The 27,467-nt window shown below is 40.3% G+C and overlaps 1 protein-coding gene across 1 annotated transcript; it reads right to left on the bottom strand.

Annotated features, from left to right (window-relative positions):
* Nucleotides 1-31: 31 nt before the first annotated feature.
* On the bottom strand, nt 32-27,458 carry PSMA3 (proteasome 20S subunit alpha 3). The gene is made up of 11 exons (XM_054448111.2): nt 27,274-27,458; nt 24,386-24,468; nt 19,951-20,074; nt 14,236-14,337; nt 14,084-14,157; nt 11,058-11,130; nt 8,315-8,380; nt 4,527-4,573; nt 1,565-1,632; nt 1,052-1,116; nt 32-188 (listed from the first exon to the last, which is right to left on the bottom strand). Exons 1-11 carry the CDS (start codon nt 27,292-27,294, stop codon nt 144-146), a joined length of 768 nt encoding a protein of 255 aa, XP_054304086.1. The 5' UTR covers nt 27,295-27,458; the 3' UTR covers nt 32-143.
* Between the last annotated feature and the right edge of the window lie 9 nt (nt 27,459-27,467).

The following is a 27,467-nucleotide window of genomic DNA, read 5'->3' as shown; positions in this document are numbered from 1 at the left end:
TTTTGTAAAGCAGATATTAACCAAACTTCAATAGTTATAAGACAAAAATTTAATGAAAATTGGACAGTATGTATAATCCAGGGCTAAATAGTTACATTGGACTGGAGTAGAAATTTAAAATACAATAGATGCTGGAGTAAATGTTACATATTATCATCATCTGATTCATCTTCTTCCTTCAGAGATTCCTGTTAAGAGAAAACAGGTGTTTAAAATTGATTTTTAAAATTGTTATATCCCACACCTGTGGACAAGTTACGCTACAACAACCTGAATTAAGTGGTTAAATTCCTTTACTTGTAACTGAATGAACAGTTTTACAATAAGATACCCAAGCAAAGTTAATTAAGCAAATGTTGCTCTAACATGCAATGACTGTATCTTTGATAGAATATATACTTAAGAGGCCTGGTGCAGTGGCTCATGCCTGTAATCACAGCACTTTGGGGACGGGGGTGGGGGGGGCCAAAGTAGGCAGATCACGTGAGGTCAAGAGTTTGAAACTAGCCTGGTGAAAACCTGTCTCTGTATTATTGGTGAAGCCAAAAATACAAACAGTAGCCAGGTGTGGTGGCATGCTCCTGTAATCCCAGCTACTTGGGAAGCGGAGGCAGGAGGATCGCTTGAACCCTGGAAGCAGAGGTTGCAGTGAGCAGAGATGGTGCCACTGCCCTCCAGCCTGGGTGACAGAGCAAGACTCCGTCTCAAAAAAAAAAAAAAAAAGAACAAATATTTAAAGTATTAAAAGTCCTAAAAAAAACTTTGCAATCTAAACCTCCCAAGTTTTTTTTTTGGAACCAAGGTAACTTTACCCACTAGAGATAACCTAGAAAATTTCTTTCTTTAGTTCAACTGAACTATCAGTGTTATTTCACAGAAACCACCCCAGTCTATTTATATTATTCAACACATAATTTTGGTTAGAGAATTTTTTTTTTTTTTTTTAATTAGGGATGGGGGTATTGCTGTGCTGCTCAGGCTGGTCTTGAACTCCTAGGCTGTGATTCCCTGACTGTACCTAGCCAAGAGAAGTTTTTGTGCTGTGGCTTACCTTAGCATATTTCTCTGCTTCTTCCCTTATATCTTTTGGAACAATTTCATGTCTTCCATTAGTTACTGTAAATTAAGCCACATGTGTAAATGAATTTTAAATTGAGTACCATATTGTAACTTGCAGTATACCATAGGATCTACCCAGTCCACATATCTGACTCACCTAAGGTTGCAAAGTTGTACTATGAGTAATACTCGAATATTTTTGTGTGCTGCTTCTACATGAGATTATATGTGCCTACATATTAAGTTCTTATGGAAATGAAAGTAAATTATGCTATTTATAAATCCTAAGCATTAATTTATAGCATAATATCTTAAAACCATGAAATGGATGTTTCAAAAAATAACCTGTTCACAACTTAAGTCAATTATTAAGCAGAACTTTCCCTTCATTAGACAACCTAGTAAATTTGTTTTAGCTTTCATTATATTAGAAAGGACACTCAGTTGTAACTTAGCTGTGGTACAGATCATTCCTAAGGCAAATAAATGTACAAAAACAACTTACATTCACCAACCCAGCTGAGTTCTAGTTCAAAAGCTTTATCCTTAACTTCATCATGTACTATGTAAATTCTAGAATAGAAAAGGGAAAGGTAAGATTTTGGTAACCTCCAAACACTAGTAGTTCACAGACCCATAGTCAGTACAAATTAGAATGTCCGTCCATAATAAAAGTATCTATAAAATTACACAAACACATTCTACATAGTATTTAACATTAGAGAAGACAAATTACACAGGGACTGAAATAAAATGAAACATCTACTCTCCCGACAAATGTTGAATATACCTAATCAACCCAAGTTCAGTTTATTTTTGCACATTGCTTTAGAGATATGACTTGGCTGGGCACAGTGGCTCACACCGGTAATCCCAACACTTTGGGAGACCAAGGCAGATGGATCACTTGAGGTCAGGAGTTTGAGACTAGCCTGGCCAACATGGTGAAACCCTGTCTCTACTAAAAAAAAACAAAAATCAGCCAGGTGTGGTGGTGGGCACCTGTAATCCCAGCTACTCAGGAGGCTAAGGCAGGAGAATTACTTGAACCCGGGAGGCAGGGGTTGCAGTGAGCCAAGATCACACTACTGCACTCCATCCTGGGCTACAGTAGAGCAAAACTCCATCTCAGAAAAAAAAAAAAAAAAGATATAACTATAAAAGATAACTCATAAAGAACACGGATTCACTAGGAAGAGGTGTCATTAACTGCCCTTTTAGAATATTTATTTTTTGTCCATTAATTTAAATATTTTTAAAACCAACTAAGTGGCTGGGCACGGTGGCTCCTGCCTGTAATCCTAGCACTTTGGGGAGGCAGAGGCGGATGGATCATGAGGTCATGAGATCGAGACCATCCTGGCCAACATGGTGAACCCACATCTCTACTAAAAATACAAAAATTAGCCAGGCGTGGTGGCATAGGCCTGTAGTCCCAACTACTCGGGAAACTGAGGCAGGAGAATCGCTTGAACCCAGGAGGTGGGGGCCGCAGTGAGCCGAGATCACACCACTGCACTCCAGCCTGGGCAACAGAGTGAGACTCTGTTTCAAAAAAATAAAACTAATTTATGTGCTTGCAATTATTAGTGGTCTCTTCAACCTACAGCTTCTTGGCAGTAGTCTTTTTAAGCCCCTTGTGCACTTTATAATGGCATATATGCCACATAACCTGGCCTTCACATTGTAGTACTTTACAAATTACAGCAAGGAAGGAGGCACTGTCATGCAACATATTAAAGTAACATAAAAAGTATCAAGAGGCCAGGTGCGGTGGTTCACATCTGTAATCCCAGCACTTTGGGAGGCCAAGGTGGGTGGATCACAAGGTCAGGAGTTCAAGACCAGCCTGGCCAAGATGGTAAAGCCTGTCTCTACTAAAAATATAAAAATTAGCCAGGTGTGGTGGTGGCCGCCTGTAATCCCAACTACTTGAGAGGCTGATGCAGGAGAATTGCTTGAACATGGGAGGTGGAGGCTGCAGTGAGCCAAGATCGTGCCACTGCCCTCCAGCCTGGACAACAGAGCGAGACTCCATCTCAAAAAAAAAAAAGTATCAAATTAAGTACAGTAGCAGAGTATAGCTTTATCTAATACTATGCACTGAGTTACATACCTTACTTTTTGGAGGGTCTTCTAAAACCTTGCTATAATATGAGAGGATCTTGATTTTCTAGAACTAAGTAAAAGATAACATGCTGCTCCATTTTCTTAAATGATGAAGGGATGGCTTTCCTAACATATATCACTTAACAGATGACTACCATTATACCTAAATATAAAAGATGGTGAGAACTGATTTCCAGAAGGACTTCAAAGGATTGGTTCAGTGAAGGAAACACAGTATATCATGATAAAATACTATACAATTCGAGGAAGATATCTGACTTCCTTTCTTAGCAGCTCTGCTGTATGTTGGTTCCTAGTGTTGCCGTTATTAACTGACAATCATAGAATGGCTTCTGCTTGTTTCACAACTGAAACTAGGAGGGCGGAGGGGAGGAGGTGGCAAGAGGGGTAAAGGCAGCAGCAGTAATGATGGACCGGTTTATAAGAGACTGTGAGTGTCATGTAAATATTATGTTTATTATACAATAGAGCCCATTGGAATTTTTTTCTTCCACGTATTGTTAGATGTAAAACCTGATACGCTACCATACAGACAGCTGATTGACTAGACCTTGCTCATGTAGTTCTAATGTGGAATACTTAGAGTTGTTATGAATTATGATTATAACTTTTGAATCTAAAAATCTGGCTACACAACGTATTTTGTTGGAATCTTTTTGTAATACCAAATGTCTACACTCTTTGATCTAGAAGAATCACAAAATTTTAGAAACATCACTACCCAGGTTAATTGACTTTTTTATTGTTTACTGTCCAAATATCTGTTACATATTAATAGTATTCTACTTTATATACCTGTAATAAACTATTCAGGGTTTCTTAAGCTGGTTTTTGAAATGTTTCGTAATACTGCTCCTCTTACCTTGTTATAGGAACTTTTATAATAAACCTGAAAAAGTGAAACATATCTTTCCCAAATAAATAGCAGATTATATAAATGAGCCAGCTTCATGGATCATGTATTGAAATAATTAGTTGTAACCTATAAAGTTTGCAAGCATTCTTAGAGGCAATCTTAAGATTACTATTATTAGGACTTAAGAGATTTGAGAAGTTGGGAGCTAACAAATTAAGACTCTAGTGGTATTTTGTATGTCCTTAACCTGTAACAGGAGTTTATTTTGTCAAGCTATTTTTCCCATCCTATTCATTACTACTAAAAAATGTTGCTTAAAAACATTTTCTTCCTTCGTGACGCTTACAATGTTAAACTTACCTTCTAAAAATTATTCACTAAGTTATTTTACAGGAAAACAGCTTCTTAGGATTAATGTAATATATATATACAAAGGTCAAGTGAAATATTTTTGTGGATGGTAAGAAAAATTTCAACTTACATTTTTGCAACTTCTTTAACGATATCACGGCAGGTCATTTCTTTCATCTATAGAAAATAAAATGTATATTGTTCATCAGAAGAACATTTTCCACTTGTGTAATAACTATTTTCACTTTTATACTCAGATATAAAACCAAGGAAAATAACCTAGAGTCTGAAAAAGACCAGAATCGAGATTTCCTGATTCATATTTTAATGTTTTGAAATTTATACTCCAGGCCGGGTGCAGTGGCTTGCGCCTGTAATCCCAGCACTTTGGGAGGCCGAGGTGGCCGGATTGCCTGAGGTCAGAAGTTCAAGACCAGCCTGACCGACATGGTGAAACCCTGTCTCTACTTAAAATACAAAAGAGCCGGGCATGGAGGTCGTGCGCGCCTGTAACCCTAGCTACCCGGGAGGCTGAGGCGTAAGAATCTCTTGAACCCAGGTGGCAGAGGTTGTAGTGAGCCGGAATCACGCCACTGCACTCTAGCCTGGGCGACAGAGAGAGACTGTCTCAAAAAAAAAAAAAAAAAAAAAAAAAGGAAAAGAAAAAAATTTATACGCCAAAAAAGATATTCTGAGATAACCTGTAGTTACCACTAACTTTGTGATAAAATTATAAAAATCCACAGCCATCTATGAATCTATAGGCAAACCTGACGTTTGAACGACTGGTGAAGACATCTGATTTTCTTTATAGCCAAGTTAGGATAACAAAATGCAAACAAATCATTAATATCTACTATATGCAAGATATAGAAAGATGAAGGAAGGCGTAAGAAATTATCCTTCGTGGAACTATTCAAAGCAAAAATGCAAAATACCAGGGAAGACTTTGAAGAACCAAGATTTGAGCAGGTTCTTAGAATATAGATTGGATTGGATTTGATTTCAAGAAAGATGAACGTATAAAGCAGAAGTGGGAAACCAAAAGCTTTTTTCCAAATTAGAATTAAGCATTCTTTCAATGAACACTTGGAAATCAAGGTAGAAAAATACCCCTAGGGCCTAGCTGAGGAGTCTGTATGTCGTTGGGTTTTGATAGTAACCAGTGCAAGATTTTATTATTAGACGTGGGTTTCTGAATAGACAGGCATTTCTGAACAGACATGACAGGATCAAAACAATGTTTGAGCAAAGTGCCCTTCATCTATTGTGGATACGTTGGGGGATGATGGAATATAGTGAAAGATAATGGGTGCTCATACAGCAGTCTAGACTTAAGGTGATTCAACTGCTATATATTTAAACTAGATTATCTTTTTTTTTTTAATTTTGAAATCTGGATGCTCAAGCTCTGCCTGCACAACCACATGAGGAAGAAGGAACAATGACAACAACAAAAATAACACTAAATTTAAATTTAAGAATACAAATTTTAGGAAATAGACAAACTATTATTTGGGTACAACTAAAGGCAACTGGCATAGACTCAAATATTTGGGGGAAGAAAAAGACTAAAAGAGATCTAAGGAAGAAAATGTGAACCTCGTTAGTTTGAAACAGTTAAAAAGACAGTGTAGAAACTGCTTAGGCAGTTTGATTATGGGACTATTAGATGATACCTGGGTCTGATAATGGTATAAGGAGAATAAAGTATTTAGGGATCCAATATTACGCCTGCAGCTTTTTTCAAATAGTTCATGGGGGAGGGGGATGTGTAAGTGGTTAACTGAAGTCTAACTAGATAGGTTTGTTGTAAGCTTATGATGTTTACAGTTCTTCATGTTAAGTTGAGGGTGATGGGAAGGGAAAGAAACTGATCTTTAAATTTTTGTCCTTATTAGTTAAGTTCTGTATTTAGTGAATTAATTGCATCCTAAAAAGTCAAACTTGAAAAGCACATTTTAAATGGCAAATATATTTTTTATATATGTTTGTGAAGTTTTTATTTTTTGGTAAACAGACCATCAGAAGAGAACAATGATACAGAGGCAGGGGTCAGCAGATGGATTTTGTAAAGTATCAACTTGTAAATATTTTCAAGTTTATTAGCTGTATGGCTCTGGTTTCTGTTCCGTGTTCCAAATGTTAAAGTCTACTGTTGTATTCTAAAAGCAGCCATGGACTGAATGTAGCTGTGTTCCAATAAAACTTACACAAAAGCAGGCAGTGGGCCATAATTTGCAACACCTGATTCACAGCATAATTTTGTCACAAACTGAAAGTGTTCCTCAATTAAAGTGATTTTTTTTTCTTGATTTTTCTCTGGGATTTATTGTTTTTCCCATTCCTTGCTAGGATTTAACTACAGAAAGACAGATAGTAACTGCTCTAAATATTCTAATTTCCTTTATTTTTTTGAGATAAGGTGTCGCTCTGTTGCCCTGGCTGGAGTGCAGTGGCGTGATCATAGCTCACTGTAGCCCCCAACTCCTAGGGCTCAAACAGTCCTCCTGCCTCAGCCTCCCAAGTAGCTGGGACTACAGGCATGCACCACCTCACCTCGCTAACATTTTGTTTTAGGAGATAGGGTCTCACTCTTTTGCCCAGCCTGGTCTTGGAACTCCTGGGCTCAAGCAATCCTCCCAACTTGGCCTACCAAACTAGTAGGATTACAGGGGTAATCCCCCTCAACTGACATAAATATTCTTAATTTTCAAATTTCCATATAATAGTATGGAGAGATGAAAACAAAAGGAAAAGAGTAGAAGATAGGAACCTAGCATCATACTAGTAAGTGTGCAGTGGAAAAGAACATAGGTCTAAGACTCATAAGGTCTGGATACTGTTCAGAACCAGCTGATTCTGTGGTCCTATGCAGTGTGTTTAATCTGCAGTTGAGCTTGGGCTAAATGACCTCTAAGATCCTTTTGTCAACTTACTAAAATATGAAACAAATCAGGTTTTATAAGGGGTTCTAGAACTTAGCATTGTATAAATGCCAAGCGCTAATAAATATTTTCTAGAAGCTGGTCTTAAATAAGTTGAATGAGTAATTAGTTGAGCAAGGTTCTAGTACAGCATTAACATTAAATGTATGTGAAATTGTATCTCACTTCAGTTTACCAAAACACGCTGACAAATGGTATGCCTGCTTAAAATTTTAGGCAAGTTTCTGACAGGTAATCAATAATATTGAAACAGTATCCATGAAGTCTTTTAAGTTGATCAATGCATGGCTAAAAGGAAGACCAAGTTTTTAAGAAAACTTTTTCACACTAATAGCTGAATTTAAGAGTATAGGCTTTATGCCTTATCTGGCTAGGAGCAAAGTTAAGAGAACCAGTGGAGCACAGCCAGACATAAAAGCTGTGTTCCAAAGAAAGAAAGAATATAGGAAAAATATAACTTTTTAACTCAAAATTTTAAACAAAATTTTCAAACTAGAGCTTACAGAGATTCATAAATAGGTTTCAAGGATTTTGTGAAATCATATCAAAAGTTGTGTTTTTCTAGATTGAGGCTTTATAGCAGTTATTCAGAATCTATAAAGGGATGTATAACACAACTCTACAGATAATATGTTATCAGCTTTCCCATTTAGTGACTTAGCAGCTTCATAAACTCTCCCATTCAGTGACTTAGCAGCTTCATAAACTCTCAACATCAAACCACACTATATCCTTACACCGAGCTTCTCCAGCCACAGGCTGCATGGGGCCAAACACAAATTCGTAAACTTTCTTAACACATTATGAGATTTTTTTTTTAAGCTCATCAGCTATCATTAGTGTTGGTGTGTTTTATGTGTGGCCTAGGGAAGCCAAATGATTGGACATCCCTGTCTTAGACTGAAATGTCTGCGGTGATAAAATTCACTGGGGATGACGATGTAGTAAAAATTCAAGCATTAATTATTACCTGAAGCTTCTCTATTTCCGTCTTTGCAGCTTGCCTGGCTTTGCCAATGGCACAGCCCCAATAACCCTATTTAGAAAAAAATATAATCATTGAATTAGCACACTATCATATATAATTAATGACTACTAATATTACTATTTATAACCCAGTGAAAGGATGTTAAATGACTTTTAAAAGCAAGTATAGAAAAATATAGTCAAACACAGTCTGATGAATGCCAAAGGGCTCAAAAATATTAAAATACCAAACAATTCTAAAACAACTTGTATTTTTAATAAAGGTATATCCAAAAATATGTAAATTATGTAATCATATACACTTTAAGACATTTTGGGGAACAGGAACGGAAAAGATTTTAGCACTACGACAATGAAAAATGAAATTATATATTCCTGAGAGACAGAAATAAAGTTAATTCCTATGAGTTCGGTACTCTAAACCCCCGATTTTATTATTTTGTATATTTTTTTAAAGATAAGGATGCACAGCCGGGCGTGGTGGCTCATGCCTGTAATCCTAGCACTATGGAAGGCCAAGGTGGGCGGACTACCTCAGGTCAGGAATTGGAGACCAGCCTGGCCAACATTGTAAAACCCTGTCTCTACTAAAAATACAAAAAAATTAGCTAGCTGTGGTGGCAGGTGCCTGTAATGCCAGCTACTCGAGAGGCTGAGGCAGGAGAATCGCTTGAATCTGGGAGGCAGAGGTTGCAGTGAACCGAGACCGCGCCACAGCACTCCAGCTTGGGCAACAGAGTGAGACTCCATCTCAAAAAAAAAAAAAAGATGCACACATATATACTTCTGTTACAGCAAAACATATTTAAGAATCTTCATTTTCTTCAATTAGTAAAAATGACAAAAATGTAAGGATAAGAAAACAGTTAAGAAACGGTAACAGGCCGGGTGCAGTGGCTCACGCTTCTAATCCTAGCACTTTGGGAAGCCAAGGCACGTGGATCACTTGAGGCCAGGAGTTCCAGACCAGCCTGGGCAACATGGTGAAACTCTGTCTCTACTAAAAATACAAAAATTAGCCAGGTGTGGTGGTACAGGCCTGTAATCCCAGCTACTTGAGAGGCTGAGGCACAAGAATCCCTTGAGTCCGGGAGGCAGAGGTTACAGTGAGCCAAGATTGCACCACTGCAGTCTAGCCTGGGCGACATAGCAAGACTCTGTCTCGAAAAAAAAAAGAAATGGTAATAATTTAGAGAAAGCTCTTAGAAATCACATTTAAACCTTCTCTTTAAAAGGGAAGGCAGGGCAAGGTGGCTCACGCCTATAATCCCAGCATTTTGGGAGACCAAGGTGGGCGGATTACTTGAGATCAGGAGTTTGAGACCAGCCTGGCTAACATGGTGAAACCTCGTCTCTACTAAAAATACAAAAATTAGCTGGGTGTGGTGATGCATGCTTCTAATCCCAACCTACTCGGGAGGCTGAAGCAGAATTGCTTGAACTGGGGAGGCGGAGGTTTGGCGCCACTGCACTCCAGTCTGGGTGACAGAGCAAGATGTTGTCTCAAACAAAATTAGGTCCAGTGCTGTGGCTCACGCCTGTAATCCTTACACTTTGGCAGGCCGGGGTGGGCAGACCACCTGAGGTCAGGAGTTGGAGACCAGCTGGCTAACATGGCAAAACACCATCTCTACTAAAAATACAAAAATTAGCCAGGCATGGTAGCACATGCCTGTAATCCCAGCTAATCGGGAGGCTGAGACAGGAGAATTGCTTGAACCTAGGAGGCAGAGGAGGTTGCAGTGAACCAAGATTGAGCCACTGCACTCCAGCCTGGGAGACAGAGTGAGACTCCATCTTATAAATAAATAAATAAAATAAAAGGGATGACATGGCTGGACATCAATGTTCACGCCTGTAGTCCCACCATTTTGGGAGTCCAAGGCAGGGGGATTGCTTAAGGCCAGGAGTTTAGAGATCAGCCCTGGGAACGTGGAAAGACCTTGTCTCTATAGACACCAAAAAAATACAAAAATTAGCTAGGCATGGTGGCATGAGCCTGTATTCCCAGCTACTTGGGAGGCTTAGGTAGGAGGATCGCCTGAGCCCAGGAGTTAAGAGGCTGAAGTGAGCTATGATTGTGTCACTGCACTCCAGCCTGGGCAAGAATGAGGAAAAAAGAAAAAAGACATTAAATACAGTTTTAAGACAGTATTTATAGTAATAAAGGAAAATCACATATTCAAAATACTATATGCACTAGTTTCTATAAATAACATACTGAAAACAAATCTTTGATCTGCCTCTTATCGGTTATTAATGATAAACAAGAAAACATGGCTGGGCACGGTGGCTCACACCCGTAATACTCGCGCTTTGGGAGATCCAGGTGGGTAGATCTCTTGAGGCCTGGAATTCAAGACCAGTCTGGCCAACATGGCAAAGGCCTGTCTCTACTAAAAATACAAAAAATTAGCCAGGTGGTGCACACCTGTAATCCCAGCTACCCGGGAGGCTGAGGCAGAAGAATCGTTTGAACTGGGAGGCAAAGGTTGCAGTGAGCCGTGATCACGCCACTGTGCTCCAGCCTGGGCCACAGAGTGAGACCCTGTTCCCCCAAAAAGGAAAAAAAAAAATTCTGTTGGACAAGAGGTTGTTGTAAAAAAGAAAAATTACTTTCCTTGAATGAGTTTTTTCTAATTTCATATAATCTTATAATGAGACTTAAATACTAATGAAATACCATTAAACTAAAATAGAATTTCAAATGATTCAAAAGTACTCACATATGAAACACCTGATGGGTCAATCATGTAGAGTTGCGCACCGTCATTCACACTGTAAGACCCTAACATGAAACTGCATAAAAGTATACAAACAGCTTAAACCATGGCAATAACATAAAAGTATTTTTGAAAAAATGATTAAAATGCAATTATATGTTGTTTTTGAGATAAACTAATACACATATAACTCATAGTAAGTACTTTGAAACAGTGGTTTCAATTAATTAAAACTAGTACATGAGATTATTCAAAATTCATGTAGCTTCTGTTTGTTTAGTATTAATCTTTCTAATGGAGGTCTCCTGGAAAGTCTAGCAGTACAGGGAAAGGAGTAATGATAGATGAAAATCACAACTATGAGAGAGCCCAATAAATAAGGCATAAACACAAAAAGGTCAGGGAACAAAATTCCTGATGGAGAGTATACTGAATCCATGTGAAATTCTTTCCACCCTTCATTCTGTTTCCCAATATCCTGCCAATCATTTCTCTGCAATAATCAGAATTGGTTCAGTGTATTTTTCTATGCTCAACAAATTAGGCTATTAGCTGATTGTATGAAATACTGATTTTCTGAAATTGCGACATACAGTGGGCACTGTTTCCATGAGTTCTGCATCTGTGGATTCAACAAACCACAGATAGAAAACTTTCAAAAAACATTGCTTCTGTACTGAACAACTGTGATTTTCTTGTCATTATTCCCTAGACAATACAGTGTAACAGCTGTATACACTGTGTTAGGTATTGCAAGTAATCTAGAGATGACAACATACAGGAGGATATGCACAGGTTATATGCAAATACTTAACCATTTTATATCAGGGACTTCAGCAACCTTGGATTTTGGTATTCATGGGAGGTCCTAAAACCAATCCCCCACAAATACCAAGGGACAACTACATTTGCCTTAGAGTAGAAAAGAAATCAGCATCATCTTACACATCATATCATATGTGGAATATTTTAACTATTCAATTCCCATCCCTACCGTCATTTCCTTCCATTTTCTACCCTGATATGAGACTTATCCTTCAGAATATGTAGCTCATTGTCACTATTTTAAAGCCTTTCAACATTTCCTTTGAAGAAAATCAGCATGGAGCACAGACTTTTATATGACTAGACCCCTTCCTACATCAATATCATCTCTAAACCTCATACTCTACACACCAAGCATACTTAACTCTCTCTGGCGCACGTATTGTCATACCAGTTCCTGTGCTTGCAACTACCAGGTCTCCCTACATCTCACAGTCCTCCTTGCCTCCTGTCCAGAAACAGTCCGTTCCCTAATTGTTGTCCCTTTATCATATCACTAATATTTTATCAATGTAACTTCACACGTGTGTCTCCACATTTATGACTAACTTAGTGCCCAACAGATGTTTACTGAAAAAGTTCTCTCTGGTCCAGTGCGGTGGTTCATGCCTGTAATCCCAGCACTTTGGGAGGCTGAAGTGGGCAAATCACTTGAGGTCAGGAGTTCGAGACCAGCCTGGCCAACGTGGCAAAACTCCAACTCTACTAAAAATAAAAAAATTAGCCGGGCGTGGTGGCAGGCGCTTGTAATCCTTGCTACTCAGGAGGCTGAGGCAGGAGAATGGCTTGAACCCGGGAAGCGGAGGTTGCAGTGACCCAAGATCATGCCACTGCACTCCAGCCTGGGCGACAGAGCGAGACTCCATCTCAAAAAAAAAAAAAAAAAAAAGTTATGAAAAAAGAAAGTTATCTCTACTATTCTTACTCCCTTAAAAGGAGTAGAGAAGTTAACTGATGAACTCAGAGCTCAGTTGAAAGGTATTTTACATAGTCTGAAAACAAAGTGTTTCATAATGTAATTTAACTGAGAAGCTTAAGAATGACTAATGTCAGCCTGGGCAGCATGGTGAGACCCCGTCTCTACAAAAAAAATTTTGTTAATTAGCCAGGCATGGTGGCCCATGCCTGTGGTCCCAGCTACTTGGGAGGCTGAGGTAGGAGCATCGCTTGAGCCAGGTCAAAGCTGCAGTCAGCCATGATGGCACCACTGTACTCCGGCTCAGGTGACAGAGCAACTGTCTCAAAAAGTAAACCAAAACATAAAACACTAATGTAATATTACCAATAGAATAAAACTCAAGTTTTCTTTAATATCTTAGTAATTAAATATGACTGATGATAAACAACTCAAAGGTAGGACTACAGCTGAGCACTCAGATGTTAGTATATGTATTATTTTGACCAAACATGTTTGACTGTTTTAAGTCATAAGCCAAACATGTCTTTTCATTTTAGAAAAATCTAGTCACAAGTCTTCTCTGTGAAGCCAAATTTGAATATTTATACCTATTCCAGGTCTTTATGCAGCTGAATCCCCACTTTACCCCAAAATAAAATATCAGCACTTCAACAGAAAGAGAAACTGTGCCTAATGGGAATTGTGAGACGTAATTTTTAAAATTACCTAAGAATATCAGGGACTAATACCAGAGAGCTTATTATAATCAGATTAAAGTCACTGTTATCAGTTCCTTGTTTTATAATCACTTCAGACCTATATAGTCCTTTTCACCATTTAAACTTTTTTTTTTTTTTTTTTTTTTTAAAAGAGGCAGAGTCTCTATTGCGCCGGCTAGAGTACAGTGGTATGGCCACAGCTCACTCCAGCCTTGAACTCCTGGGCTCAAATGATCCTCTCAAGCAGCTCCTAAGTAGCTGTGACTACAGGCATGTGATACTACACCTGGCTAAATTTTAAATTTTTTTGTAGACATAGGTTCTCACTGCGTTGGCCAGGCTGGTCTCATACTCCTGGGCGCAAGGGATCCTCCCACCTCAACCTCCCAAAGTACTGGGATTACAGGCGTGAGCCATGGCACCCAGCCTCAAGTAGTTTCTATGTACACTGTTTTATTTAATCATTGCCCTAATACTTCTCGACAAGAGTTCCTATTTTTAAGTATGTAAAAGGCTAAGATGCTGGGGAACATAATAAATATCTATAGTACAGATCTGCCTTTTGAATAATTCACAAAATTTCATACCTGCAGCCAAAAGGTCTAACAGCACTGTAGAGTGTATATGCATGCACATACATGGCCACTCTGTCTGCAAGATGCTATGGAGGGAAGCAGAAGAGCTTATTAATAAACTTCTATTACTGTCCAAAAGGTTCCTCAATATGTTATCAACTTACTTTTAGTGGAATGTTGTAGCCAAAGTTAGATCTAAAGTTGGAAGCTTCTTCTCTTGCTATGTCTGCTAAAGAACGAGCATCTGCCAACAAACCTGCTACTGCCTGAAAAAAAAGCACCAGTTTACTAGAGAAGCACATTCCTATCACAAATCAAAGTCTGCAATTAATACAGACGTATTAAACTTTTTTTTAAACAAGTATTACCATTCAAAATAAACTTTTTTGGCTTAAAGGTCTCTCTACAAGGCATTTTGATGCTTCAGTATGAAAGTATAATTTAGAAATTTACTAAGTATAACTTCATTGCTTTGTCCAATGTTCATACTCAGGAAATTTCCTCTTTTTTTTTTTTTTTTTTGATACGGAGTCTCGCTCTGTCGTCAGGGCTGGAGTGCAGTGGCATGATCTCCGCTCACTGCAAACTCTGCCTCCTGGGTTCACGCCATTCTCCTGCCTCAGCCTCCCGAGTAGCTGGGACTACAGGCGCCTGCCACTGCGCCCGGCTAATTTTTTTGTATTTTTAGTAGAGATGGGGTTTCACCATGTTAGCCAGGGTGGTCTTGATCTCCTGACCTCATGATCTGCCCACCTCAGCCTCCTAAAGTGCTGGGATTACAGGCGTGAGCCACCGTGCCCGGCCAATATTCAGGACTACTTCTATCATAAATCCTCTTCCCCTGATTTACTACCACTACCTCATTATAAAGAATAAAAACCATGGGTCTTGGTCAGATTTCTTTTTTGAGACAGAGTCTCACTGTGTCACCTAGGCTGGAACGCAATGGCGCCATCTGGGCTCACTGCAACCTTTGCCTCTCAGGTTCAAGGGATTCTCCTGCCTCAGCCTCCCCAGTAGCTGGGATTGGCTAATTTTTATATTTTTAGTAGAGACAGGGTTTAGTTTCGCCATGTTGGCCAGGCTGGTCTTGAACTCCTGACTTCAGGTGATCAGCCCGCCTCAGCCTCCCAAAATGATGGGATTATGGGTGTGAGCCACCGTGCCCGGCCCAAATTTGATCTTTTCTCTAAGGTTATTACAGGTTGAGGATATCTAATCCAAAAATCTGAAATTTAAAACGCTTCAGAATCTGAAACTTTTTGAGTGCCAACATGACACTCAAAGGAAATGCTCAGGCCGGGCCTGGTGGCTCATGCCTGTAATCCCAGCACTTTGTGAGGCCGAGGTGGGTGGATCACAAGGTCACGAGTTCAAGACCAGCCTGGCCAAGATGTTGAAACGCTGTCTCTACTAAAAATACAAAAATTAGCCAGGCGTGGTGGTGGGCATCTGTAATCCCAGCTACTCGGGAGGCTGAGGCAAAGAATTGCTTGAACCTGGGCGGCGGAAGTTGCAGTGAGCCGAGATCGCACCACTGCACTCCAGCCTGGGCAACAGAGTGAGACTCCATCTCAAAAAAAAAAAAAAAAAAAGGAAATGCTCAATAGAGCTTTTTGGATTTTGAATTTTCAGATTAAGGATGCTCAGCTGATGAGTATATAATGTAGATATTCCAAAATCGAAAAATATCCGATATACTGCTGGTCCCAAGCATTTTAGATGAGGGATACTCAACCTTTAAGTGTTTTGTTCTAAAAGGCACAGTTGCAAATCTTTTTCAGCCTATTGGCTGAATAAACTACAATGATAAGCCATTCATCTTTCAAGATTTGTGGCTTTGAACTGCAGTTACTAGGCTGGGCGCGGTGGCTCATGCCTGTGATCCCAGCACTTTGGGAGGCCGAGGCGGGGGGATCACCTGAGGTCAGGAGTTTGACACCAGCCTGGCCAACATGGTGAAACCCTGTCTCTACTAAAAATACAAAAATTAGCCAGGTGTGGTGGCGGGCACCTATAATCCTACCTACTCCCAAGGCTGAGCCACGAGAATCACTTGAACCTGGGAGGTGGAGGCTGCAGTGAGCCGAGATCACGCCACTACACTCCAGCCTGAGCAACAGAATGACATTTTGTCTAAAAAAAAAAAAAACAAAAACGAACAACAAAAAAACAGAATTGCAGTTACTATGTATGTGCTGAGAGGCCCTGAGGCACTGCAGTGAAATCACATGTTAGTGTGGCATATTTTTCTTTTTTTTTTTTGAGATGGAGTTTTGCTCTTGTTGCCCAGGCTAGAGCACAGTGGTGCAATCTCGGCTCACTGCAACCTCCACCTCCCGGGTTCAAGGGATTCTCCTGCCTCAGCCTCCCGAGCAGCTGGGAGTACAGGCATGCGTCACCACACCCAGCTAATTTTTGTATTTTTAGTAGAGACAGGGTTTCTCCATGTTGGTCAGGCTGGTCTTGAACTTCTGACCTCAGGTGATCTGCCCGCCTTGGCCTCCCAAAGTGCTGGGATTACAGGTGTGAGCCACTGCACCTAGCCTAGTGTGGCATATTTTAAGTTTGGAGAAAAATGTCCAAGTAGTTCCGTTTGAACATTAGATTGTTTTACTACATTCCTTTCAATGCCGTCACATCTTTGAGAAGCTTGGCTGTTAGTGGTTGCTGTCAAAAAAATTAAGTACTGTGCAAAAATCAGTGTGGAACAGGAAATGACAGTGGCTGCATCCAAATTTGGGAGGTTGTGCAGTGTACATACTAGAAATTTTGGTTGCTTAAAATAAAACATTTTAATTTTTAAATAAAAATATTTTTCACTATGTGTGTATTTTTTTTTTTTCAAAAATGGCTACTAAGTTTTTAGGATGTAAACACTAAGTTCTTTGGACCTAAATACTTAATAAACGAAACCATTAGGTATTTTCAGCCTAGGGAAGCCATGAGAAAAACTACTGAGACACTTAAGGTACCATAAACCAACTAAGTTTTTGAAACCCTCTAGCCTAGGACAGTTACAGAATTTAAAAATGGTATCAAAATCTTTAATAGCCTTTTTTTCCTACGCTACCCAGTAATAGTAATAATGATAATTACTAACAGATACTGAGCACTCATTACATGTTAAGCATTTTACATAATAATGTTTAACCTCACAACAACTGTATGTGCCAAGTACTATTATCACCCTTGTTTTGCAGACAAGGAAATGGGTGTTTAGAATAGCTTCCCCAAGGTAACCCACGCCAGTAAGTGACACCACTTAAAGAATCTTCTATTGCTTTAGAGAAAGCTTACTGTAAAGTCACATAATTCTCAAATCACTTAAAGATGACAACTGTGGAAGGAGGGAGGATATTAAGTCTTAATTTTCTCCAGCCCTCTTCAATGTCTAATGTTGACCGGGCACACTGGCTCATGCCTGTAATCTCAGCAACTCAAGAAGCTGAGGCAGTAGGATCGCTTGAGCCCGGGAGTTCAAGACCAGCCTGAGCAACACAGCAAGATCATATCTCTTAAAAAAACCCAAAAAGTTAGCCAGGTGTGATGGCACACTTGTAGTCACAGCTGAGGCAGAAGAATCACTTGAGCCCAGGAGCGCAAGGTTGCAGTGAGCTATGATCATGCCACTGCACTCAAGCCTGGGCAACAGAGGAAGACGTGTGTGTGTGTGTGTGTGTGTGTGTGTGTGTGTGTGTGTGTGTGTGTGTGTGTGTGTGTGTGTGTGTGTGTGTGTGTGTGTGTGTGTGTGTGTGTGTGTGTGTGTGTGTGTGTGTGTGTGTGTGTGTGTGTGTGTGTGTGTGTGTGTGTGTGTGTATGCATAATTTTTTTCAAAATATAAACTTCTTCTAGTACATAAAAGAATACAAGATCACCTCCTACTAGCTAGGTTACAATCTAGCAAGTTTCATCAAAAAGTATCAGTTTCACTGGCAATAATAAATCTGTTCAGCATTATTCTTAGCAAACTAACACAAGAACAGAAAACCAAAAACCACATATTCTCTCTTATAAGTGGAAGCTAAATGATGAGAATTCATGGATACAAAGACAGGAACAACAGACACTGGGGCCTACTTCAGGGTGGAGGGTGGGAGGAGGAAGAGGATCAGAAAAAATAACTATTGGGTCCTAGGCTTAGTACCTGGGTGACGAAAAAAATCTGTACAACAACAACAAAAAAAGTAAAAAGAAAATTTACATATACACAATGGAATACTATTCATCCTTAAAAAGAAAATGCTAGTCTGGGCACGCTGGCTCATGCCTATAATCCCAGCACTCTGGGAGGCCGAGGCGGGTAGATCACTTGAGGTCAGGAGTCCGAGACCAGCCTGACCAACATGGTGAAACCCCGTCTCTACTAAAAATACAAAAATTAGCTGGGTGTGGCAGTGTATGTGTGTAATCTCAGCTACTTGAGAGTCTGAGGCAGGAGAACTGCTTGAACCCGGGAGGCAGAGGTTGCAGTGAGCTGAGATCGCGCCATTGCACTCCTTCCTGGATGACAGAGTGAGTCTCCGTCTCAAAAAATAAAATAAAATCCTGTAATTTGCAGCAAAATAAAAAAATCTGTTCAGGAGAAACATACTGTTGAGATAAAATAATCTTTGAAGAAGAAAAAAATTAGCTTTATGGTTTACTGGTTATACTTTATCAGTACTTTTTGTGTTTGTGTGTAACATTAAATCTCATTTAGATATAAGAAAGCCATCAGCTGAACGATATGGGTCATATAAGGTGTCTTTTCATTTAGAAAGGGCTCTCGAGTAACATGCAGACCCAAGTTTGAATCCCAGCTTTTCTTTACTAGCTGTGCATCTATTTTTTCACCTGTGAAAATGGCATTGGGCCGGGCGCAGTGGCTCACGCCTGTAATCCCAGCACTTTGGGAGGCTGAGGCAGGCAGATGGATCACTTGAGGTCAGGAGTTCGAGACCAGCCTGGCCAACATGGTGAAACCCTGCCTCTACTAAAAATATAAAAATTAGCTGGGCATGGTAGTGGGCACCTGTAGTCCCAGCTACTTGGGAGGCTGAGGTAGGAGAATCGCTTGAACCCAGGAGGCAGAGGCTGCAATAAGCTGAGATGGCACCACTGCACTCCAGCCTGGGTGACAGAGCGAGACTCTGTCTCAAACCAAAAAAAAAGAAAATGACATTGATATAACCTTCACTGGGTTGTCAAGATTAAACAAGGTAATTTATGTAAAGAGCTCCCAGCATAGAACCTAATATACAGATATTCTCCTTTCTTCCTTTCCTTTTCAGGTGGCAGGGTTAGAATCATTTCATTCTTTTTGTTGTTTTTTTTTTGTCGGTAGTGGTTCTCACAAAGCCAAGTCTGCCATCTATGTAGGGTAACTTTAGTATATGTCAGTCATGTATTTATGGCTTGGCTTGCAATTTAGTCACTCACAACTTAGATACCAACTGCATGAATAACTTCAGTGATGCCCTATGAAACTATTATGGATGTGTTCACTTTTCATTAAACATCCTTTCCTGATGTTCCACCTTATATAAAGGTGTTCGCTATCTGATGGCATCTTTGACAGTGATCCCCACAAGAGATACAGAAAGCTAAAGATTCTTCACCTCTCAAGCATATACCTTCATTAGTGATGTGTGCTGCCAAGATCTCATTTCTACGCATACTCCCCACCCCTCTCCCTCACCTGCTCTTCTTTCAGCAACTTGGTTTTTCCCCTATCACTAATAAGGTTATGAGAATGCTGCCTTTCTACTGGACAGTGAACTGGACAAATGCAGTAACTTGCTCTGATTACTTTTGTGACTGCACAGTGATCTATTCCAATCAGTTACTTCAAAAGAAATTGGACAAGACAAAAAGGAACATTTTAAACATGACCTTACCATTCCAACATGCCGATCAACATTAAAAAGTCGTTTGTTGGAACCTTCTTCATAAAGTTTAGAAAGGACTAATTTTTCTACCCCAAAGACAACACCATCTTTGCATCTGATTCCAATAGCTGTACTGAAACAAGGAGAAGAAAATCAGTTTTTTAACTGAAAATAAAAGAAACTTCATAAACTTAAGTTTACCAAAAAAACAAAATAAGTAACATTTAAGGCATGCCAAATACCTTAAAACACTTGAAAATCAGGAAGAGAAAATACACTAAAGTGTAATAAATACATTAAATCCATATAAATATCATGTCACCCTCCCTCCAGAATCCAGTACATCATTTGACTAAAAATATATTAATATGTAAGTATAAAAATGATGCTAACGAAACACAATATGGCACAGTGTCTGGCTTATGATAATCATGTTATAAACAAATGTTGACATAAATTCATGTCCATTAAAAATGGTACATAACAGACATAAAAGGTTAGATACAAACTAAAAAGTTAACAGTGACTGCTCTGGGTAGAAGGATTATGATTTATTCTTCCTTTTGCTCATCTCTTTCTTCCAATTTTTCCATAATAAACATATTGCTTCTAATAAATATATAAAAATAAAATATATGTTCTGCTACAACTGTTTAAAATAAAAAGATCTTAAAATAACCTCTTAAGACCAGGCACGGTGGCTCATACCTGTGATCTCAGCATTTTGGGATGCTGAGGCAGGAGGATCTCTTAAGCCCAGGAGTCCAAGACCAGCCTGGGCAACTTGGCGAAACCTGGCTTAGCCAGGCATGTTGGTACACGCCTGTAGTCCCAGCTACCTGGGAGGCTGAGGTGAGAGACTGCTTGAGCCCAGTTAGGTGGTGGCTGCAGTGAGCCAAGATTGCACCACTGAACACCAGTCTGTGCAACAGGGTGAGACCCTGTCTCAAACAAACACACACACACACACACACACACACACACACACACACACACACACACCCTCTTAAGTAAAATGTGGACAAATTACATGTTGCCATTTCAAGATGAAAATGTGTTACACTTTATTCTTCTATTCCTTTTTAATAAAGATAGTTCTGATCGGAAACAATAGAGACAAAATAAGCAATGCTTGATTGTACAGTTTTCTGGTAAAATTATCTCAACTTTTTCTTTTTTTTTTTATTTTAAAGAAATGGAGTCTTGCCATGCTGCCCAGGCTTGAATTGAAGTCTGGGGCTTAAGTAATCCTCTCACCTCAGCCTCAGTAGCTGGGACTACCGGCACAACTTCTCTATTTTGGATAATATCACCAAGCTCTACATCCTCCATGTTGAGCTTCTATTTACTATTAATTTTTTTCTTCAAAATTTCCTTCATATCCACTTCTTTACAATAATTATACCAGCATTGCGATCCTTATAATTTCAGGCCTAGATTACTACAGCATCTTTTCTACTTCTCTAATCCATTTTATCTAAGACCAGCATAATTCCTAGCTTTGTTTCATTTTGCCATAATCATAATCTAAAAAGGGATCCACAACCTAAAAAGCAGGGGAATTGTGTTATTCACAGGCCTCTTAAAATATGATGAAACTATGGCATTTCTTCCCAGAAAAATGAACAGATGCACACAACAAATTTTCTAAGAATTTCTGACACTCCTTCCCCAACACTTTAGGTGTCTTCCATGGCTCCCCTTGCAAGTTTAAACTCCTGAGAGTCTGGCAGAGCCCCCTGAGCATATTCAACTTCCTGTTATAAATTCTGTACTCTACTGGTTACCTCACTGTCAACCTTCAAAAACCTCATGTTCATTTTTGATTCCATGTCTTTGAGGTTATCCTGGATGCTAGAATACATTTCCTCTTCACCACTGCCTATTTAAATGAATTTCCCCAAAAGGTTTGCAAACTTAGTTGAACTCAAGCTCTACAGGTCAGAATGTAACCTCAGGACTTTGGAAGGCCCAAGTGAGAGGATTGCCTGAGGCCAGAAGTTCAAGACCAGCCTGGCCAACATTTTGAAACCCTGTCACTACTTTTTTTTTTTTGGAGATGGAGTCTCGCTCTGTCTCCCCAGCTGGAGTACGGTGGCATGATCTTGGCTCACTGCAACCTCTGCCTCCTGGGTTCAAGTGATTCTCCTGTCCCAACCTCCCAAGTAGCTGGGATTACAGGCGCCAACTGCCACGCCCAGCTAATTTTTTGTATTTTCAGTAGAGACGGGATTTCACTGTGTTGCCCAGGCTGGTCTCGAACTCCTGAGCTCAAGCAGTCCACCTGCCTCAGCCTCCCAAAGTGCTAGGATTACAGGCGTGGCTCACGCCCAGCAGGCAGCCTGTCTTAATGATCTCAACTCAACATCTTCCACACTGTTTAAAATATTCTTGAAAATCTGGAAATCTCTGAGATCCTTTCAGGCAGTCTTCGAGGTCAAAATTATTTTCATAAGAATTCAACGACTTCGGCTCACACCTATAATACCAGCACTTTGGGAGGCCTAAGCAGGCAGATCACTTGGGCTCAAGAGTTCAAGACCAGCCTGGGCCACATGGTGAAAACCCTGTCTCTACAAAAAATTTGCGAGGCGTGGTGGCACATGCCTGCGGTCCCAGCTACCTTGTGGGGCTGAGGGAGGAGAATAGCTCGAGACCAGGAGGTCGGGTCTGCAGTGAGCTGTAATCACACCACTGCACTCCAGCCTGGGTGACAAAGCGAGATCCTATGTCCTGCCCCCCAAAAAAGTTTTTTTTTTAAAAAAAAAGGAATAATAGGCTGGGCGCAGTGACTCACACCTGTAATCCCATCACTTTGGGAGGCCAAGGCAGGAGGATTACTTGAGCCCAAAGTTCAAGACCAGCCGAGGCAACATAGTGAGTGAGACCGTGTCTCTTTTTTAAAATAAATAAATAATTTTTTTTTTTTTTTAAGTAAGAAGCTATCATTTGTTCACTTTGGGTGTAGTATCAAAGGACAGGTTACATACATCTTTAAAAAGAAGAACTTTTAGGCCGGGTGCCGTGGCTCATGCCTGTAATCCCAGCACTTTGGGAGGCTGAGGCAGGCGGATCACCTGAGGTCGGGAGTTCAAGACCAGCCTGACCAACATGGAGAAACCCTGTCTCTACTAAAAATACAAAATTAGCTGGGCGTGGTGGTGCATGTCTGTAATCCCAGCTACGCGGGAGGCTGACAGAATCGCCTGAACCTGGGAGGCGGAGGTTTCGGTGAGCCAAGATCGCGCCATTGCACTCCAGCCTGGGCAACAAGAGTGAAACTACGTCTCATTTTTAAAATCCTAGCTTTTTCTTTTTTTGAGACAGAGTCTCTGTTGCTTAGGCTGGAGTGCAGTGGTGCAATCTGGGCTCACTGCAATGTCCACCTGCCAGGTTCAAGTGATTCTTCTGCCTCAGCCTCCCAAGTAGCTGAAACTACAAGCGTGTGCCATCACACCTGGCTAATTTTTGTATTTTTTAATTTCTTAGTAGAGACAGCGTTTTACCATGTTGGCCAGGCTGGTGTCAAACTCCTGACCTCAGGTGATCCACCCGCCTCAGCCTCCCAAAGTGCTGGGATTACAGGCGTGAGCCACCATGCCCGGCTGCATTTTTTTCTTCATTCAGGAAAAAAACACATTTGTTTTTAAGGTTTCAATTTTTAAAGATATTTCCTCATCGTTGCATAAATCCGACTTTTTAAAATCATATTTAGGCTGCCCGCGGTGGCTCACGCCTATAATCCCAGCTCTTTGTAATCAACAAGAAATATAGGACTGGGGCTACTCTCTGGGAGTCCGAGGTGAGCAGATCACTTGAGGCCAGGGGTTTGAGACCAGCCTGGCCAACATGGCGAAACCCCGTCTCTACTAAAAATGCAAAAATTATCTGGGCATGGTGGCACATGCCTGTAATCCCAGCTACTGAGGAGGCTGAGGCAAGAGAATCACTTGAACCCAGGAAGCGGAGGTTGCAGTGAGCCAAGATCGTGCCACTGCACTCTAGCCTAGGTGACAGAGTGAGACTCAGGTCTCAAAAGAGAAACAGACATAGAAAAAATCTTTGCTGAATCGAACATGTGACTAATTGCATAAGACATTTAAAACACAAGATGTATGAGAAATAAAAAATAACAAGGTCACAAACCTAATGGCTAAGGAAGCCTATGATACAAATCAAGAATTTGAAAATGGAAAACAGATGATAATGAATGTGATTTATACACTCTGCAACATGGATAATCTAAGTGGATAATCCTGGAATCAACGAGAAATATAGGACTGGGGCTCATGGAAAGCATCTGGCCTAGAAAGAGATCTGGAAATGAATAAATTGAGATTTGGGGACATATACTAATTTGTACCAAAGTAACGTAACAAAGCCTAATCACCAAAAATATATAAAATAAAAGGAGACATGTAATACCTGGTTAAATGTTTCTTACCTACTATTTTCCACAGCCTTCATAGCATATTCAACTTGAAAAACTCTTCCGTCAGGAGAGAATGTAGAGGCTGACAGGTCATACTTAAGGAGAAAAGGGCAACAGTAAGCTTGTGTCTTTGGCAGTAATGACCATACAGTTTCTTCCCCTCTAAATGGCTTAAACATCAGGAACCTGTTATATCTCAACAAAGACCTTGCTTTCAAGAGAGGAAAGGGAAACTTGTCAGAGCAGCAACAGTAGCTAAGATAAAGCTATATACCTTAGATTTCAGCTATTGAAGAGTAATGGATACAAGTCCCAGGTGAAGTCAGAACACTTTTCACACAGACTACAAAACTCATTTTTGAAAAAGATTAATATGGGGCAGTAGAACCAGCACTGGAGTTCGAACATTTAAATTTGTAACGATAACTCTGCCATTAACAAACTAAAAGACTTTAAACAAATCATTCCGCATTCACCAAGCAGTTAATGAGTATCTATTATGTTAGTCACTATACCGAATACAAAGGTCATCACTCATTCATTAAGTCCTTCAATTTCAAATCAGACATGAATCTAGGTGCTAGAGATACAGCAGTAAATCAGAAAAGGCACTAAGATGAAAATAAAAGAGTAAAGCAATGGAAGGAACTACTACAGACTACATCATCAGGGAAGGCCTTCTGGGCAGTTATATTTAGGCTGAGTCAGACCTAAATGACAAGGAGCTAGCCATTTAAGATATGAAGGAAAAGTCTTCTTGGCATTTGGCACAAAGATCTTAGGGTAGAAATAAGGCTAGCACAGTGAAGAAACAGAAATAAGGTCACTGTGTCCCAAGCACTGTAAGCAGCAGAAGAGTAAACTGTGTTAGTGAGGTAGCTGAGGGCCAGATTATGTTGGGTCTTCCAGGTTGGAATAAGGACTTTGTATTTTATTCTAAATGCAATGAGAAATTTAAGCAGGGGGAGTGGTATCATCTACATTTTTAAAAACATCATTCTGGCTTTATGTGGAAAATAAATTGTAGAGAGAACAACAGAAGCAAAGATAAGGTGTTCCAAAGATAGTGGTAGTAGCTTAGAAGAGAGAAGAGGTAGAAGGGAATATTTTTTGAGAGTAAAAAAATAAAAATAATAAAAATAAACTTGCTAGGCCGGGCGTAAATGGCTCATGCCTGTAATACCAGCACTTTGGGAGGCCGAGGCGGGCTGATCACGAGGTCAAGAGATGGAGACCATCCTGGCCAACATGGTGAAACCTCGTCTCTACGAAAAATACAAAAATTAGCTGGGCGTGGTGGTGCGCACCTGTAGTCCCAGCTATTCGGGAGGCTGAGACAGGAGAATTGCTTGAACCTGGGAGGCGCAGGTTGCAGTGAGCCAAGATCGTGCCGCTGCACTCCAGCCTGGCGACAGAGCAAGACTCCGTCTCAAACAAAATAAAAATAAAAAAATAAACTTGCTAAAGCGTTGGTTCTGGGAGTAAAGTAAAAAAAGGAATTAAAGATGAATCACAGATTTTTTCATATGACCATTCACTGAGCTGAAGACTGTAGTAGATGCAAAATGGCAAGGTGAGGAGAAAACCCAGAGCTCTACTTTCACATGCAGTACAAAATGACTTTTAAACGATCAAGTGGACAGACATGTCAAGCAGACAAATATTCATATCTGGAGTTCTCGGGAGAAATGAAGACAGGAGATAAGCCTTCAGCAGTGGTACTTTCTGAGTCTGTTTCCTGATCTGTTAAACCCAGATCATTAACCCTACCACTGTTACTAAAATATCCCACATGGTTACATTATCAAGTATTCTTTAAAAGGTTTGTAGAATGAAATACTATCAATTGAAGGTAATATTAATATAATTGCAAAGTCAGTTTGCTACAAGATTTAATATTGAGCATTTACTCATCCAAGAAAAGTATGGCAGAACTTTAGCATTCATAACCGAATGGATTAAACCATTCCAGACATAAGTTGCCTATTATCAAATTTACAACACCAGTACTTGAACTTAAGGCTGAGCATGAGGATCTTGTTAAGAAGTAGAAATTGAGGAACTGAGAAACTCATTATTCACTAACTCTAGAGCAAATAACCAATAAATCTTTTAGAAACTGTATTTTCTATATAGAGAAGTACATAAAAGGAGTAAACTGACTGCACATATGCAATACGTTTAACAAAGGAAAGCCAAACAAGTTAACAAGTCCCACTGCAAAATCCTCAACAGTCTGAAAAGTCTGAAGCTGTTAAGTTCCTAAGTAACCATTTAAACGTTTACGGAATAAATGTCTACAAGCGCTGTTAGGTAATTTGTATAGGAAAAACGAGAAAGGAAAAACTGAAGGATTCATCAGATTGTTTTTCAGACCATTTTTATTAGTTCTGTTCCGACAGGGTTTCCAGTGACTCTTAAACTGAGCGGTCAATGATCTGCACACTTAAAGACAGAGAAGGCCCGTGAATCAGCAGCACCCTGGGAACTGCAAACGCAGTCCACAAAAAGCACGATCTCCAGACCGTGGAATCCCAAATCTCACTGCCTCGGTGGTTCTCAAGAGAACACACTATTTCAAGCCCCACGAGTTTCCACTTTCGGTTTCCCTAAGTGGCTGAAGAAAGTGACTCAGCAATCCAAAGCGGTCCAAACCTCACTGCGGCGACGCCAAGCCGGCTACACCTGCGCTGAAAAGCTTCAGGAGTCACGGTCACCTGAGACGCAGGCCTAGCATATAGGGGATAAAGACGACCGGTCTCCAAACAGCTGCAAATGGCCCACCCAGCCGAAGGCGGTCTCAGAGCACCGCGGGTCCGCGAACCCCATGTGGTGTGTCCGAGTTCCCTTCAACCCCAATCCTTAGGTTAAAGTATTACACCGACAGACAGCGAACTCACCCCGGTGCCGATTGAGCTCATCGTGCTAAACCCAACGGGACGCGTAGGGATTCCAGGCCTGGAGCGCTTCCCCTATTCCACAGGATGCCGCAAACTAGTAACAGGCCCGCTCATTGGCTGAACCGCCAACCAATAACCTTTTTCTCTGTGGCTATTCCGCGGCTCCGGCCCCCAGGACGAGGAGTATTGTGGGA

Source organism: Pongo pygmaeus, chromosome 15 (assembly GCF_028885625.2).
Source record: "Pongo pygmaeus isolate AG05252 chromosome 15, NHGRI_mPonPyg2-v2.0_pri, whole genome shotgun sequence".
Lineage (NCBI taxonomy): Eukaryota > Metazoa > Chordata > Mammalia > Primates > Hominidae > Pongo > Pongo pygmaeus.
This window is presented reverse-complemented; position numbering and strand designations above follow the sequence as displayed.

Bases quoted from the DNA above. Each gene is read 5' to 3' on its own strand.
- PSMA3 (XM_054448111.2), bottom strand. From the start codon at position 27,294: ATGAGCTCAATCGGCACCGGG. The intron at 20,075-24,385 runs GTAAGAAACATT...TCCTTGTTTCAG, and splicing joins AAGGCTGTGGAAAATAGTAG to TACAGCTATTGGAATCAGAT. The intron at 14,158-14,235 runs GTAAGTTGATAA...TTCCCTCCATAG, and splicing joins GCTACAACATTCCACTAAAA to CATCTTGCAGACAGAGTGGC.